General features: G+C 36.7%; 1 protein-coding gene across 1 annotated transcript; it reads left to right on the top strand.

Annotated features, from left to right (window-relative positions):
- Positions 1-1,745: 1,745 nt before the first annotated feature.
- Positions 1,746-14,000, top strand: LOC117290367 (ribosome biogenesis protein NOP53-like). The gene is made up of 13 exons (XM_033771731.1): positions 1,746-1,955; positions 3,551-3,630; positions 3,950-4,037; positions 4,387-4,580; positions 4,954-5,039; positions 5,566-5,661; positions 5,808-5,912; positions 6,737-6,907; positions 7,529-7,704; positions 8,471-8,537; positions 8,670-8,746; positions 9,132-9,185; positions 9,555-14,000. The coding sequence occupies exons 1-13, from the start codon at positions 1,828-1,830 to the stop codon at positions 9,559-9,561; spliced, it is 1,329 nt and encodes a 442-aa protein (XP_033627622.1). The 5' UTR covers positions 1,746-1,827; the 3' UTR covers positions 9,562-14,000.
- Positions 14,001-14,864: the final 864 nt, after the last annotated feature.

Here is a 14,864-nt window from a genome sequence, read left to right as displayed (position 1 = left end):
TGAACTCACATGGCCGGTCGGCTGCGCAGACGACCTCTCCCCCCTCTCTCCTCGAATCAAGCCACCTCGGATCTCATTAGCATAACAAAAGAGCCGTCTTCTGGTTGGCAAAAAGTTCCCACCATATTCGGAATCACGGGACGGGCGATTTTGTTGACAGGGGTTATCAGAGCATATACTCGTAAACAAATACTAAAGTGTGTTTTTTAATTAATGAACCAGTGTTTCCAGATGTGATTCTTATTATTGTGCGGATTTGAAGAGAACAATACCCTTTAAGAGAATGGAACAAATGACGGCAGAGAGATCATAGCTTGCGTCTTCAGGTAAGGAGAATTTAAAATTGATCAATACTACCTATCTAATAGTTAACACATCTAGGTGCGACTGAGAAGAAGGGAACATTATTTTTGTTATAGGGTAATGAGAAATTAAAAAGTGATAAATTAAACTAATTTACATAACCAAGCATGCGCACACTGCGCCGTATGATACATCTCGTCACTGCTGTGGGGGGGGGGGGGGGACTGAACGTCAACGCTCATTGGCTAACCAAAAGTCACTGCTTTTCGTGTGCCCGCTTGTTGAAAACTTTCCAGCGCTTGTAAAGCGCATGCTGATCTGGCGCTTAGAGTTATGCACGTATAGTTTCGTTCAATCATAAAGCATGTAACCACGAAAAATTGCTAAGCACAAAAATGGTGCCGCACTCAATTTTTGCTTAGCAAAGATATTTGTCAAGCAATATTTTCAGGTTTCATAGGGCTGCATACCTGATGTATCACAGAGATGGAGAAAACAAAACATCAGTTATTATTTTGAAAAACTTAAAGGCAGTGGACACTATTGGTAATTGTCATAGGCTAGCCGTCACAGTTGGTGTATCTCAACATTATGCATAAAATAACAAACCTGTGAAAATTCGGTCATCGAACTTGCGAGATAATATTGAAAATATAAAAAAAACCATTCTTGTCACACGAAGTTGTGTGCGTTTAGATGGTTGATTTCGAGACCTCAAGTTCTAAATCTAAAGGTCTCGAAATCAAATTCGTGGAAAATTACTTCTTTCTCGAAAACTATGGCACTTACTTCAGAGGGAGCCGTTTCTCACAATGTTTTATACTACCAACCTCTCCCCAATACTCGTAATCAAGAAAGGTTTTATGATAATAATTATTTTGAGTAATTACCAATAGTGTCCACTGCCTTACACATATGGTTGTGTAAACCGTTTTGTATCCCATCCGAACATGGGGCTCATAATGTTTGAACTTTTGAGGAGAGTTAATAAACTCAGGCGTTCAAATAAGTCCTATTTGGCATCACGAAAACTGCCAGCAAGTCGGTTTTAGAAACATTTTCCGGGGTGTTTTTTTCTGGGGTCATATTTAGCAACAATGACGTTGACAATGACTAATGGCTTACTTTTACTGCCAAAAATTGGAAATAAATCTAAAGTTATGTTTGATAGGTATCAAGAGGCTAAGAGACTTAATTATTTGATTGTCTTTGAATAATTAGAATCCCCCCCCCATCCAGCCAGGTTGCCCTCCCCGTCCAGCCCCGCCCACCCAACTATGCATGCGGTGATTAACTATTGAGGGCGGTATATAAAGTATTTCTTTCCCTTAATTAGTAGTCTGTGCACTTTATTTGCCGACTCACGTTCAGTTGTATTAACAAATAATAAGTCAGGGGCAAGACCACTTAGTTTACATCAGGAATACGTGATAGAAATCAATGGTGACGACACACGTGCGATTAACTTGATCATCATATCCCAACAATCTAACTTAAATTTAGGGTTTTTGTCAATCAAGAATCATGACGAGTGTACCAGCAGCGAAAAGGAAAAGGGTTGCCATGAATCGCAAGAAGGCATGGCGGAAATATTCCAACATACAAGATGTAGAAGACTTTCTTGAGGAACAGAGACAGCAGTTGCGAACAGGGTAAGAAAAATGCATTGCCATTGCATTGCCATTTATTGCATTGCCATTGCGCGCACACACGGCGGTGACAATGTAGAATACTTTCCAAACTCTACACGGCAGTAACACTAACAAATCATTCATCAGCTCACATTAGATCCGATGTGGAGATTTGACTGAGGATAACTTTCCGTATGGCGCCGCCACCTTTTCACTAATTTAAAAAAAAAAGGGATATCTCATTGAGGTAAATTAGATACTACACATGTATATTATTTTATATCGAATGAAAAAGTGGTGGCGCCATACAGAAACTTTTCCCAAGCATTTCGCTCAGCCCCAGCGGCCAGTCTATCATCCAGGACAGTTGGGATGGGCTAATCGCTTGCACAGATTCTTGTTTAGGAGTGCGTCATGTGTACAGTGCATAGAAATATTAGGCCTAGAAATATGGTGCAGTGTGAGTGTGATGCATGATGGGACTGAGCATTATTAAACCAATGACAGTGCATGATACGTTTGCCCATCCCAGCGCCTTTGGTTAAAGCAAGGCGGTCCTACTAAAAGCCGACAACGCCGACAACAAGTCCAGAGCGCCGCCAACACGCCGCCAACACGCCGCCAACAAGTTTTAAATACCTCGAAAATGGCCAATAAACCATAGATATATTAGAACTATACGTTTTCTGTAATATAAACATAAATTTAATGAAAAAAATTTAACATAAAGTGTGTATTTTTTAACCAGAACAAAACTTCACTTGCTCGGAAAGCGGTCGGACGCCATCTTGGCTTAAAAACCGTGTTTGGATCAGACCATTATGATACAGGTAGATTTAGCACTTGTCAACAACAGAGGGCGGGCTTCATGTGAAGACCTTCACTGCAGTGTGCACAGTGCATGACGCCCGCCCTCTATTGCTAAATCTGACTTGCCCGCATCATAATGGCCTTGAACACCCAGCAGGGTGGATATGTGCGCATTATAAGTCTTATTATTATTATTATTATTATTATTATTATTATTATTAATGGACTGGTCCAAACACGATTTTAAGCCAAGATGTCATCCGACTGTTTTCCGTGAAAGTTAAGTTTTTTTTCTGGTTAAAAATTCACACTTTTCGTGAAGTTTTTCCATTAAATTTATGTTTATATTACAGAACACACATAGTTCTAATATATCTATGGTTTATTGGCCATTTTTGAGGTATTTAAAACTTGTTGGCGGCGCTCTGGACTTGTTGTCGGCTTGTTGTCGGCTTTTAGTAGGACCCAAGCAAGGCGCTGGGGACGAGCAAAAGCAAGCATGTGGTGGGCATGGCAAGAGAACAACAAGAAGGAACGATAATCCATACTGCCCTATTTCTTTCTCCATCCATGGAATGGATCAATCATTCAAATTGATAGTGATGATGACCGGAAAAAAAAAAAACCAGAATTGAACTTGTTAGAATACACAAGAAATAAAAACTGCACAAACAATGAACAATTAAAATTTTATTTAAAGTGTGTACAGAATGGCATAACTATATCCTCTTTCACAGTGAAATCTTCCCATTCAAAAATGACTTATTATTATTTAACAAGTATTTTTTGAATTTTATGTTCTGTAGAGGTTTGGCATCGGAGAAGTCAAATGAAGCTCTTTTCTTCGAAGACAAGACAGCCCACAGAAAAGGACAGAAAAAATCAGGTTATTACTACTTATTGGATCAAATCCAAGCTTGGATCTCTATTCCTGATAGCATCATTTATTGTTTGGGTCGCCAACAAAACAAATAGACTGAGAAATGAACAAGGAAGGGCAGCCTATTTTCAGGTCTTGAATTTCATCTTTGAGAGGGCAAGGCCATTTTCTTTTTGCATAATAGGGCATTTCCTTTGGAAAATCTTATAGTCTATGGGAAACTTTTGAAGGGGAATGAAGGCCACCTTTGTGTGATTTTCTGGCCTCTATTTTGATAAAATTGTATAATTTATTTTGATATTTCTTGTTCATCCTTTAATCACAGCATCAAAGTCAACTAAGCCGAGAGGCCCCATACAACATAAAGTTGATCTTCGAATCAGACCACACCCCAGAGTTCCACCTATTCCTAAGTAAGTTTGAAGACTCCGTAAACCTCCCCCAAAAGTTTAATAAATAAAACAAAAATTTAATTAATTATAATAATAATACTTCATTGTGTTTAAGTGGCATTTAATAAGAAATATGTTGTTATCTAAAACATACATGTGTGCAATGTGTTGCCGTGGTCAAGTGGTTAGACCACACTAAGAGTACTTTCCAGAGTTCTATGAACAAAATCACATTGATATTACACGAGTGGGATTCAAACCCACCATCTTTGAATTCTAGAGAAGTGTCGTACCAAATAGACCACCGAGAAGCTTAAAGTATGTCCAAGTTTAACCACCAAATATTGACAAAAGTGAGTTCTTTCAATAGAGCGCTTCCCCGCCAAGAGAGGAGGAAGAGCAGCCGGGTTTTACAGATCCAAGCTCAAGAAAGAAAGGGAATCTACAGTGAGAACAAGCAGAAAAGACTTGATGAGGCAAAACAACAACGTACGCTAGCGACAGGGAATCGAAAAAGAGAAAAGGAACTATTAGATGAGCGGAAAGCAACATTTGATTTGTGGGGTGAGCTTCTAAATAATCACATCATGTAACTTGATCTTTCCATGGCAAAACAGCCTAACTCCAAATTTGACATTTTGAGACTATGCAAGTACAGAGGTAAGCTGTTTTGTCATGGAAATGGGAAAAGTGCCCTCAATTTACTACCCAAAGATCTTATATAAAAAAATGAAGTTTGAGTTTTGCCGATTACTGTGGTACAGGCCTGATTCTTCATGGAGGCAACAAAGGCGATTGCCTCCATGCGCCCTGGTCATTGCATTGTGCCCGACAGTAACAGTATATAAACAAAAACACTTATAATATTGAATTGACAGTGTATTTAATGAGAAATGCCTTTGTATATGAAACATTCTATAACTTGATTTGTTGATAGATTGTGACATGGTCAAGAAGATAAAGAAATCAGGTATAGAGGCTGATGAGCATTTTCTACGACAGACAAAAAAGACACCAGCGAAGGTAATAACAATCCCTCAAACACTTGTAGTAGATTTGTTTAAATGTGATGCCCCAAACAGTCACAACTCTTTGTTTGATTTGAGTAGTTTTTGATTGTATGTCTTATAATAATGATAATTACAACATTTTATAGTGCGCTTTTAATACATATGTTTTTAAGCGCTATAACCAGGTTGATAAAACAGATGGGATTTATTGATTTAAAAGTGTCCAATTAAGTAGCTGCTTGAATGTTGGTGGGTAGCTTGTTCCAAAGTGTTGGAGCTATGACTGAGAAAGCACGATCACCATAGCGTGTCCCGGGGAAAGCTTGAAATGAGCGATTGAAAAAGAGCAAAGGCATCGATTAGCTGATGATAGTGAAGATTAACAAAGGGCGATGAGCTCTTGGAGATCATTTGGTGATGTCTTGATTTTTTGACAGCCTTTACAGAGCAACTACTGGATTGTTTTCGTCTATAATTAACTGCTTTACCATTCAATGATTATTTGTTTTTAACTTGCATTGTTAATTTTGTTGAAACAGCTGCCTCCTAGATACCAGGATAAACCCAGCAAGTTCCCAGCAGTAGAGATTATTGCTCCTGGTGCTTCATACAACCCATCGCTTGAAGATCATCAGGTTTGACAATTGTTTTTCCTAAACTCCACTCTGGGTACTTAACCAACATTAAGATTGTCTTGCCATAAGCAACCCAGATCGTCTCTTCCCTGTGTTATTAATAGTATACATAACTAAAGCATTTTTCATGATGACATCTTTGACAGGATTTGGTGAATGCAACTTACGAGATTGAGTTGAAGAAACAGAAAGCTGAAGAGAAATTAGACAGATGGCACAAGATTCCCAAGCTGAGCGCTAAACAAGCTCAGGTGAGTAGAGTCTAAAGAGTGTATGAATGGATTGACTATGTCTCTGGCTCATCAAGCCAGCAACATCAATCTCTAAGCATGTTCTTCGATTTAGGTTACTAGCTATAGCCATAGCCAATCAATCAATCAATCAATCAAACAAAGTTTGTATAGTGCCTAAACCAAAAGTTTGCTCAAAGGCACTGAGGCACAGAAGAAATAAAAAGTCATTGATGTCCAGGGCACAATTTCATAATGCTGTTAACAGTAAGCAAAACAAAATTCAAAGCAAAGGTTTAGTTAGGCACCTGTTGCAACAATGTAAACTTTATGGAATTTATGGCTGGTAACCAGGTTCTGTTAAGAAATAGTTTTCCGTACTTGGCAATCTGTAAGGAATAATCATCAAGTATTGGAGGTACATCAGATGATCCATTGAGAGTAAGAACTTGTAAACATACATGTAGGTCCTTATAACATTCTTCTGTTGAGTCAAAGATGCAAGGCATTCATGTCTGTTATAGACTAAAAACCATGGACCATTTTTATTTGTTAAGAAGATCTTCATGTCAAGGAAACTCTGCAAACTCCCACAAGGGATATCAACATCAAGCTGACAATAGCCAATCTCTCTCATACAAACATTGGTTAAACTTCTATGATTATGAGTTACACATATCAAGAAATTGTGATTCAGTAGCTAGACGACAACACTTAGTATAAGGATTGTGAAATCAGCTGTTAGCTTGGTAGGATTCAAACCAACAACCTTGTGATTGCAAGTCCCGCAGTCTAACCACTGGACCACGGTGACCTAATACTGACTTGATTTGTTATGTTTCTAGGCAACCTACATTGATGAGATGTCAGCAGGACTCTTCCATGACGATGAGAATCAGAAGGGAGATGCTGAAGATGTAGAAGGTGAAAAAGGTCTCCTTCCGAATCCCCCGACGACGTTTGAGAATCGCAAGACAAAGAAGAGGAAACGAAAAGAGAGGGCACTCAAAGAAAAGGTCAGTGACTTCTTCCAAGATAGGAAATTCTAAATCTATTCTTGTGACGCTTATGTGTATTCCTTGTATAAAAACTCAAGTTGTTACCATAATTGTTTACCTTGATTCTGTAAATAATAGTAAATATCTTTGCAGATGTTGCTTGTTCATACAAAGATCAAGGAGATTTTAATATTATGATCCTGATGTACCATAGGAAACGAAGACTGTTGTTTATAAAGTATGGCACATACAGGTGATAAGGGTTTCTCATTAGCTGGACTCAAATGTAAACTCAAGTAATACCTATTTTCATCTTAAGGATCCAGTTCAATTACATTGTTTCCTCTCCCTGGAATAACTGACTTCAGCAAATTGTAACCATTTGAAAAATGTGCTTTATAAACGCTTGTATTTTTATTATTATTTATGCAATGTAGGATTTTTTTTCTCGCTTTTTTTTTCACTCAGTCTAAGCTTGGTTACTGATGTGTTTGTCAATAGTGCAACTTAATCCAGTAAGGTTTGAAAAGACACCATGTAATAAATCTCTTGATGAGTTGTGAAAAATACAAGAAGAACCAGTGATTTATCAACTCGACGTAATTAATTTTCACTCTTTGTTCTCTTCTGACCATAAAGGAAAAAGAGATGAAAGCTGAGAAGCGTCTCAAGATACGACAGAATGAAGTTTATCGATTACGCAGCATCGCTAAGGAGATGGAGAAAGAGAAAGCGGATGCAGCGATAGAAAGAGAAAAACGTCTTCAGAGAGAGAAGGAACGAGAGAAGATCCCAAAATCTCTCGGACATCACAAGTATCCTTTACTCATTCTAGAATGAGTTTCAGCTACACTTGGGTTTAATTTTTACAGTACACCATGTCTGTAATCTCACTACAACTCTGGATATGGGTTATGTTCTCAACACTCTTATTAGAGCCAAGTAGAAGAGAGAAGACAATGAAGAATTTCAGGTTTAGATGTGGGAGAAAAAAAAACAGAAAATTATTCCAGGACCTGCGCAGTCAAGTAGGGACTGAAAACCCAATCCACATAGTGTGATTGGAACCAGGGTCCCGGAGATGGAAGGTGAGGAAAGATACCACTGTGTAGGGACTGAAAACCCAATCCACATAGTGGGATTGGAACCAGGGTCCCGGAGATGGAAGGTGAGGAAAGATACCACTGTGTAGGGACTGAAAACCCAATCCACATAGTGGGATTGGAACCAGGGTCCTGGAGATGGAAGGTGAGGAAAGATACCACTGCGCCAACCTGACCTTATCATGATTAGTGTGAAACAGTTATTTTCAGTTATTCTCATAAACAGGAACACTCTGGCCAGAACAATTGTGGAAATGTAACCCAACATAGTGGTGTTGGCAAGAGGTGGTGAGATTTCCAAATAATACAGTAGTCGAAACAACAAATTATTCAGCGGTAATTCCTGCATTTAACACAGTACATGCCATATAATCTATCAAGTTTTTTGTTGGTGTATACAAACAAAAACTTAATTATTTGATTGATGAATGAATGAATAAATACACTTGTTAGTTCTTTAACCATATTGCTACTTCAGATTGGAGGAAGAACCCATGGTGATCAAGCTTAGTGATGAACTGGTCGGAAGTCTACGCCAACTCAAGGTACGATCATTGACCAACTGTATTATTGACCAATTGTCCAAAGGCTTTTTCATATATCAACCTCTACCCTTGCAGGTACCCATTTATAAGTTTTGTGAATTACAACAATCTTTGATGTTTCTTATTCTACAGCCGGAGGGTAATCTTCTGAGAGATCGTTATAAGAGTCTACAAAAGAGGAATATTATTGAATCAAGAGTTTGGAAACGGTGAGTTCATTTTACTGCAATCCATGGAGTCAAGTCGATTCAAAGAAAAAAATTCTTAGAATTGATTCTTAATCAGCTAATTCATTCCTGAACCAAAGATCAATTGCGTTAACAGAAAGCTGTATTTGTATTATTTTGTCTATTTTTTCTATGTTTTTTTTAAACGTCGTCTCCTCAATAATTTCGGTGGCGCTATTCTAGAAGTCAATGTCCCGGTGTGTTTTACAGTTTATTGCGCATTTTAGGTGACGCTATGTTTACATGGTAAGCATTGCAGACAAATGGCACGTATGACAAGGTGTAGGCAACATTAAGACAAAGTTATTGTTTCCTGTATTGTTTTGTTTCAAGTTTAAGACTCATTTCGGTGTCGTTTTGTTTTCAGAGGTGGCAAGGCTAAGTATAAGGAGTATGAGAAGAAATCACACAAAGAAATAACGTAAGTTCAATATCTTCAATCATGTCTCAATCAAATAGAAAATGGCAAATTATTTTCCCCCTGCAAGAGGATATGTAACGTTGCTTTGCAAGAAAGTAAATAGCAAATGAGATACACATTAACCGCGATTTCAACCCTTTGCTCCCCATGAGGTAATCAATGAAATGCTTTGGAATCAGAAAGTGTAAGTCGACACACTGAATGAAATCTCATCTTCTGGAGAGTGTATGCATGCCCTGAACTGCGTCATAAATTGAAAAATTCTCAGCATCTCTGCTGCCACCTAGTGACTCCTTTTGTCCATGATTGATTTTGTTTTTGTCTACTTCAGTAAAAAAGAAGGAATGGATTTATTTGGTTGTTTTTTAGGAGTTAAAGGACAATGGAGCGAGTAGGAGACACAAGGGGGTCAAGGAGTTCTTCAAGGTGTTTCAGACTCTGTCAAGAATTAAATTGTCATCATTTAAGACTGCTCTGTGTATCATGTTTGGTCTCTACATTTCATCTACACGTCTGTTGAGAAGCATGTATCTGAGACACTGGTGGCTTCTAGATTGGCCCCTGTATATGCTTAAAACACTGTCCCTGTATTGGCCCCTGCATATGCATGACACACTTTCCTGTATTGGCCCCTGCATGTGCATAACACATTTTCCTGTATTTGCCCCTGCATGTGCATAACACATCTTTGTGCCATGTTTGGGTTTCAAAAGATATCATATTCAGGGTGGCAATACCCCAAACGCCCCTTATCAGCACGTGTTTGAACGGTATATTTTAAAGTTTAAGTTTGTCGCAAAAAATTACATGAATCAAGGATAAACAGTCTTCCAATTGGATTTAAAAAGACACAAAAGAGAAGTTACTATTTAAATCAAACCCATACTGAGTCAACATCAGATGTAACTACTTGAATAAAATCATGTATTTCCACTTGACGGCTTTTGTTTATACCTGTTCATGTTTGTTGTGTTGTCATTTAGCCTTCTAGAAAGACTCTGCTGGGGTCAAAATATCAACCCATTAACTGTTTCTTGCATTTAAACCATATGTTGGTAAGCAGACTGCAACAGCTAATTCTATTCAGTCATTTATTCTATAAAGTAAGAAGCTAGAAAGTTCAGCGCGCAAAACTTGATCCCAAGAACTCCATCACTAACTTTTGATGACGTGTCATATAAGTGGTAAACAGTTGGCAACTGCTAATTCTATTTACTCAAATAAAATTCAAACTTACTCTGTTTTCAATATCACATTTTTCTTTTTAATATTAAGTTTTTCCTTTTTTTTTTAGTTTTCGGGAAAATACAACACAGTTTATATTGTTTTAGAGTACAAAGCCCAGAAACTTAATGGAAATGAATAATAAATAAGAGATCTAAAAATTAATTATTCAATTTATGAACTTATGTGGCAGTTTTGTGTTAAAGAACCCTGATTTAACAAAACAAAATACCTATATAAGCAAAGGATTTAAAACCATTAGATGTAAGCTTTCGTAGTAAATTTTCTGTACATCTTTTTAGAAGTTAATTGCAAGTTCAGAAGAGAAGTAATTTCAAAACTTTAATATGAGGTATTAAACAAAACAAATTATCTGAAACATGGTTATTGTAATAGAATTGAGTACAATGGTCATAATTGTTTAACTCGACAATATTCTGCAGGGAAGGTAGTGGTAAGACTTAAAAAGTAACTTATTACGTAAATAAGTTGTGTAATAAGTTAGTCTTTAAGTGCAACCACTACGTTCCTTGTTTTATCTATCAGACTAACTCAGCTATTTTCTTAGTATTGTATAATATACTGCAGTTATATCTTCATTAATTGGATTTAAAGGGGCTCGTTTTCTTCAGATACTTTGTCCAACTTGTTTAGAAGTATTTTCAACCTTTATACAGCGTGGGGGCTAAACATTTCCTTTAATACAGGCCAGTGAACACTCATTGGCTCAAATCTGTGTTTTGTTATAAATTTAAGTCATCATTTTACTTTGCTTAGACTCTACAAATTTTAAATGACTTTGAGCAGATTAATTTGGTTATGGTGATCCACAAAATGATGGACACTATTATTTGGTACAGATCCTTGAAGACTATGTAAATGAATATAAAAAGTTACAAATTGGAGTACCCAGACTTTTTGACGAATGAAAGTTGTAGTCAAGTCACTACATTTGGTAAGAGTTCCCGACCATTTTTTTCCATTCGAAGTGCATTTGCGTGTTATAAGATTTCAAATGTCAAATTTGGTAGAAAAAACCTTTTGAATTTGCCAAGATGACATTTTAGAGATTGCATACATGAGTTTTGTATTCTTTACCATGGTACCATGGTAAACAGTCATTCAGAATAAACAAAATTGTACCAAATAGTTTTGTGTCATATCTCAATATATTTGGTAAACCACAAGGGAAACTGACTGGGTAATTTATCTCTTTTTTTTTAGCACCCCGAACAAAGCTATTGACAAAATAGGGAGTCCCACTCCAGTAAATTTTTCCGTATTTTTGGATCCAAGATTACAGCATACAATAAACAACCAATGTCAATCCGAATCACCTTAAAACTACTCCTTATTGATTACTATTTTGACCTCCTCTTCTACAACTTAGAAAACTCATTCCTTGCCAAACTGTGTTTCACTCATTAGAGACATAAATTGTCCTGATGTGTCTGAAAACACTCGACTACAAGACTTCTAGCTAGTCTAACCCGACAACATAATACATTCATTCAGGGACTTCTAGCTAGTCTAACCCGACATCATAATATACTCATTCAGGGTATTCGTTTCAGAGGTTGATTTCACAAAGAGTTAAGACTAGTCTCATCCCAAGTTAGGACCAATTAAAAAGAACTAGCCTTATGTTTTTATTATTCCCTAGGACTAGTCCTAACTCTTTGTGAAATCGACCTCAGGACTTCTAGCTAGTCTAGCCCAACATAATACATTCATTCAGGCAATTATACCATTCCAGGACCATAGCTCTGTCTTAAGCTCCAATTTAGTAACTTTGTGAACCAAAGAATTGAATAACAGGCCTGATATTTCATTTTTGATCATATTAAAAGGGCAAGGCCATTTTCATTTTGCAAAGGGCACTTCCTTTAGAGGATCTTAAAGTCAATGGGAAACTTTTGAAGACCAGGGGCAACGGAGGCCATGGCCTCCGTTGCCTGCGTGTAGCAGGCCTGGAACAAGTATATGGGTGCCAACTACAGCTGGCTCTCGTTAAAAAGAGCACTGTTATAGAGAATGTTCTGCTTATAATGAGTACATTCTTAAGTCCTGAATCACATTTCTACTTTGTGTCTCTTTATTTTGCTGCTCTCTTATAACAATCCTGTTATACAAGAGGTTCTGCTTATAAAGAGTACATTGTGAAGCCCCAATTCTTATTCGGTTTGGAGTTTTTGTTTTGTTGTTCTCGTTTATCAATGTTTCTTTTACAAAGAGGTAATTTGGCCAGTCCCAGTGCTCTTGTTGTAACGAGAGGCGAAACAAAATCTCTTTCGATGGCGAGTGGTTCTGAGAAGAACCAGGGTTGAGATTTTGTAGCGTATCAGTATTTTGTGACAGGTCACAAGATTTGACAAAGGATGCTTAATTTAGAGCCAAAGTCAAGGTTAGGTAAATATCCCAGTTCAATCATAAAATCATCCGATTGGTTGGAAGCTGTTCATGTGATCAACAGGCACACAACATTGTTCTGTATGAACATCTAATTATAGAACATTTTCTAGTTAAAGCAAAAGGGGGTTTGTGGCCTTTGCCAATAAACAATCTGGTATTTTGAGACGGATACACTGTCAAATAGTTTTATGTTTCTTTTTTCTTTACTGAGGTTGTTTTCTTTTGCAACTCTTTAGGTTGATTTAAATTTGTATGTCATTTTAGGGTTAGTTTTCCAGCTATCTGGAAAAAACAAATCTAAAAAGTTTTTAATTTTCCCCGAAAGAAAACACGAGATTAATACCATGAAATAATAAAATAATCTATATATATAGGATGACCTGACTTCTACAAAATATTGTCCAACTTTTTTTTTCAACAATCCAGTAACATAAAAACTTTAATTAGGATATTCCCATATCGCAGGAATGGCCCAAACAATCTGATCCAATGCACATTGGATAGACAAATTCAGCTTACTGAAGTACCCTATCTAGGCTTAACGTGAACAAGAGGGCAAACCAAAATATTTCACAAAATTTTTAAGAAGAAATTGTTCTTCCTTCTTTGATTCATTTTATTTGATAGATTTACCTAAGTTTAAGTGGCTGTGTCATCATGATCAACGCAGGCCTGTGGCTGTTCAAGGAGTTATGAAATCTCGCCAAGTTACTGCACATGCGCGCACACCCTATGTATTACACCTATGGAGAGCGCGAATGCGCGCAGTAGCTGGGTGAGAGTTCATAATTTCATGTACAGGGACAGGCCTAAGTTTATTCATGACAACACAGCCCCATTTCCCTTTAATGACAGATAGGATAATACAGATTCACAACATTCTAATTCACAGTCCTTGATAACTATTTGCATGAATTTGATCAATTTTTAAATCTCATGTAAATAAATTGTTTAATTTGAATTAGTTTGTAACTATTTGACAGACTGATTACAATAATTAGTCAGGTAGAACTGCCAAGATAGTTCATTCATCAAAAGATGAATGAAATTCATCTCTTAAAAACATTTTTGTTGATAAATTGTAACATTATTCGGTTACATTGAGCTACTGCTTCATCTAGACTTGGTAATTTGTACAAGTTAACTTATTTTTTTTTTTATTGTTTTTTTTTAGCAAAGCAAACATTATTGGCATTTGGATCCACCACACAGGCTAGCATCATGTCAACAAACTGGAAGACCACAAAAATAATATAAGCATTTCATTACATTGATGGTTTTCAAACTCTACTTTGCATGTTATTTAAATAAACAAAAGATACGCAAAAAATATGTTCAAACTAAACCAAGCATCACAAAGCTGACACATTTGGCTCATATCACACGTTTGTATCCCTACCTATTACATTCATATCTTACACAAAGAAAAACTATTGAGTTATTTTCTTGTATTTTTAAGATCATGCATATGCATGACCCTCCTGCATATGCATGACGATAAAGGCTAATTTACATAACATTGAGTCCCTTATAACATTAACTTAGCCACTACATTATGCATACATATAACTTGTTATTTCACCTAAATAAGAAAACCACCTCATTCTCCGTATTCCTTAATCTAACCCCCTCGAGTCATTCATCTAACTTCTTTATCTACAACCAGTTTTTTTATTTAATTTTTGTTTAAACGTTATTTAATACAAAACACATATTTATTAAAATCCTTGGATATGGTAGGGGAACTGCACACGTTAGGGGGACTTATGTTTTACAAACCATTTTCCATCCTACAATCAGCCAATATACAATATTTAGACAAACCTAAATGTAGACAAATAATAATTAGTGAATAATAATAATAATGTATAACTCTGGATTTTGTTACAAAAAAAGAAAAAGAAAAAAGGACTAAACAGAAACAAAATCCAGATTAAAAGAAAAGCTAGTTGGAATAATTTACAAAGGTTGCTGCTACAATAAAGATATTGAATGTAAGAAAGCTACCGATGACCGCAATTGGTCATATGACCACAATTGGTC

Source organism: Asterias rubens, chromosome 1 (genome assembly GCF_902459465.1).
Source record: "Asterias rubens chromosome 1, eAstRub1.3, whole genome shotgun sequence".
Lineage (NCBI taxonomy): Eukaryota > Metazoa > Echinodermata > Asteroidea > Forcipulatida > Asteriidae > Asterias > Asterias rubens.
This window is presented reverse-complemented; position numbering and strand designations above follow the sequence as displayed.

Bases quoted from the DNA above. Each gene is read 5' to 3' on its own strand.
- LOC117290367 (XM_033771731.1), top strand. From the start codon at position 1,828: ATGACGAGTGTACCAGCAGCGAAAAGGAAAAGGGTTGCCATGAATCGC. The intron at 1,956-3,550 runs GTAAGAAAAATG...TATGTTCTGTAG, and splicing joins AGACAGCAGTTGCGAACAGG to AGGTTTGGCATCGGAGAAGT. The intron at 4,038-4,386 runs GTAAGTTTGAAG...TTCTTTCAATAG, and splicing joins AGAGTTCCACCTATTCCTAA to AGCGCTTCCCCGCCAAGAGA.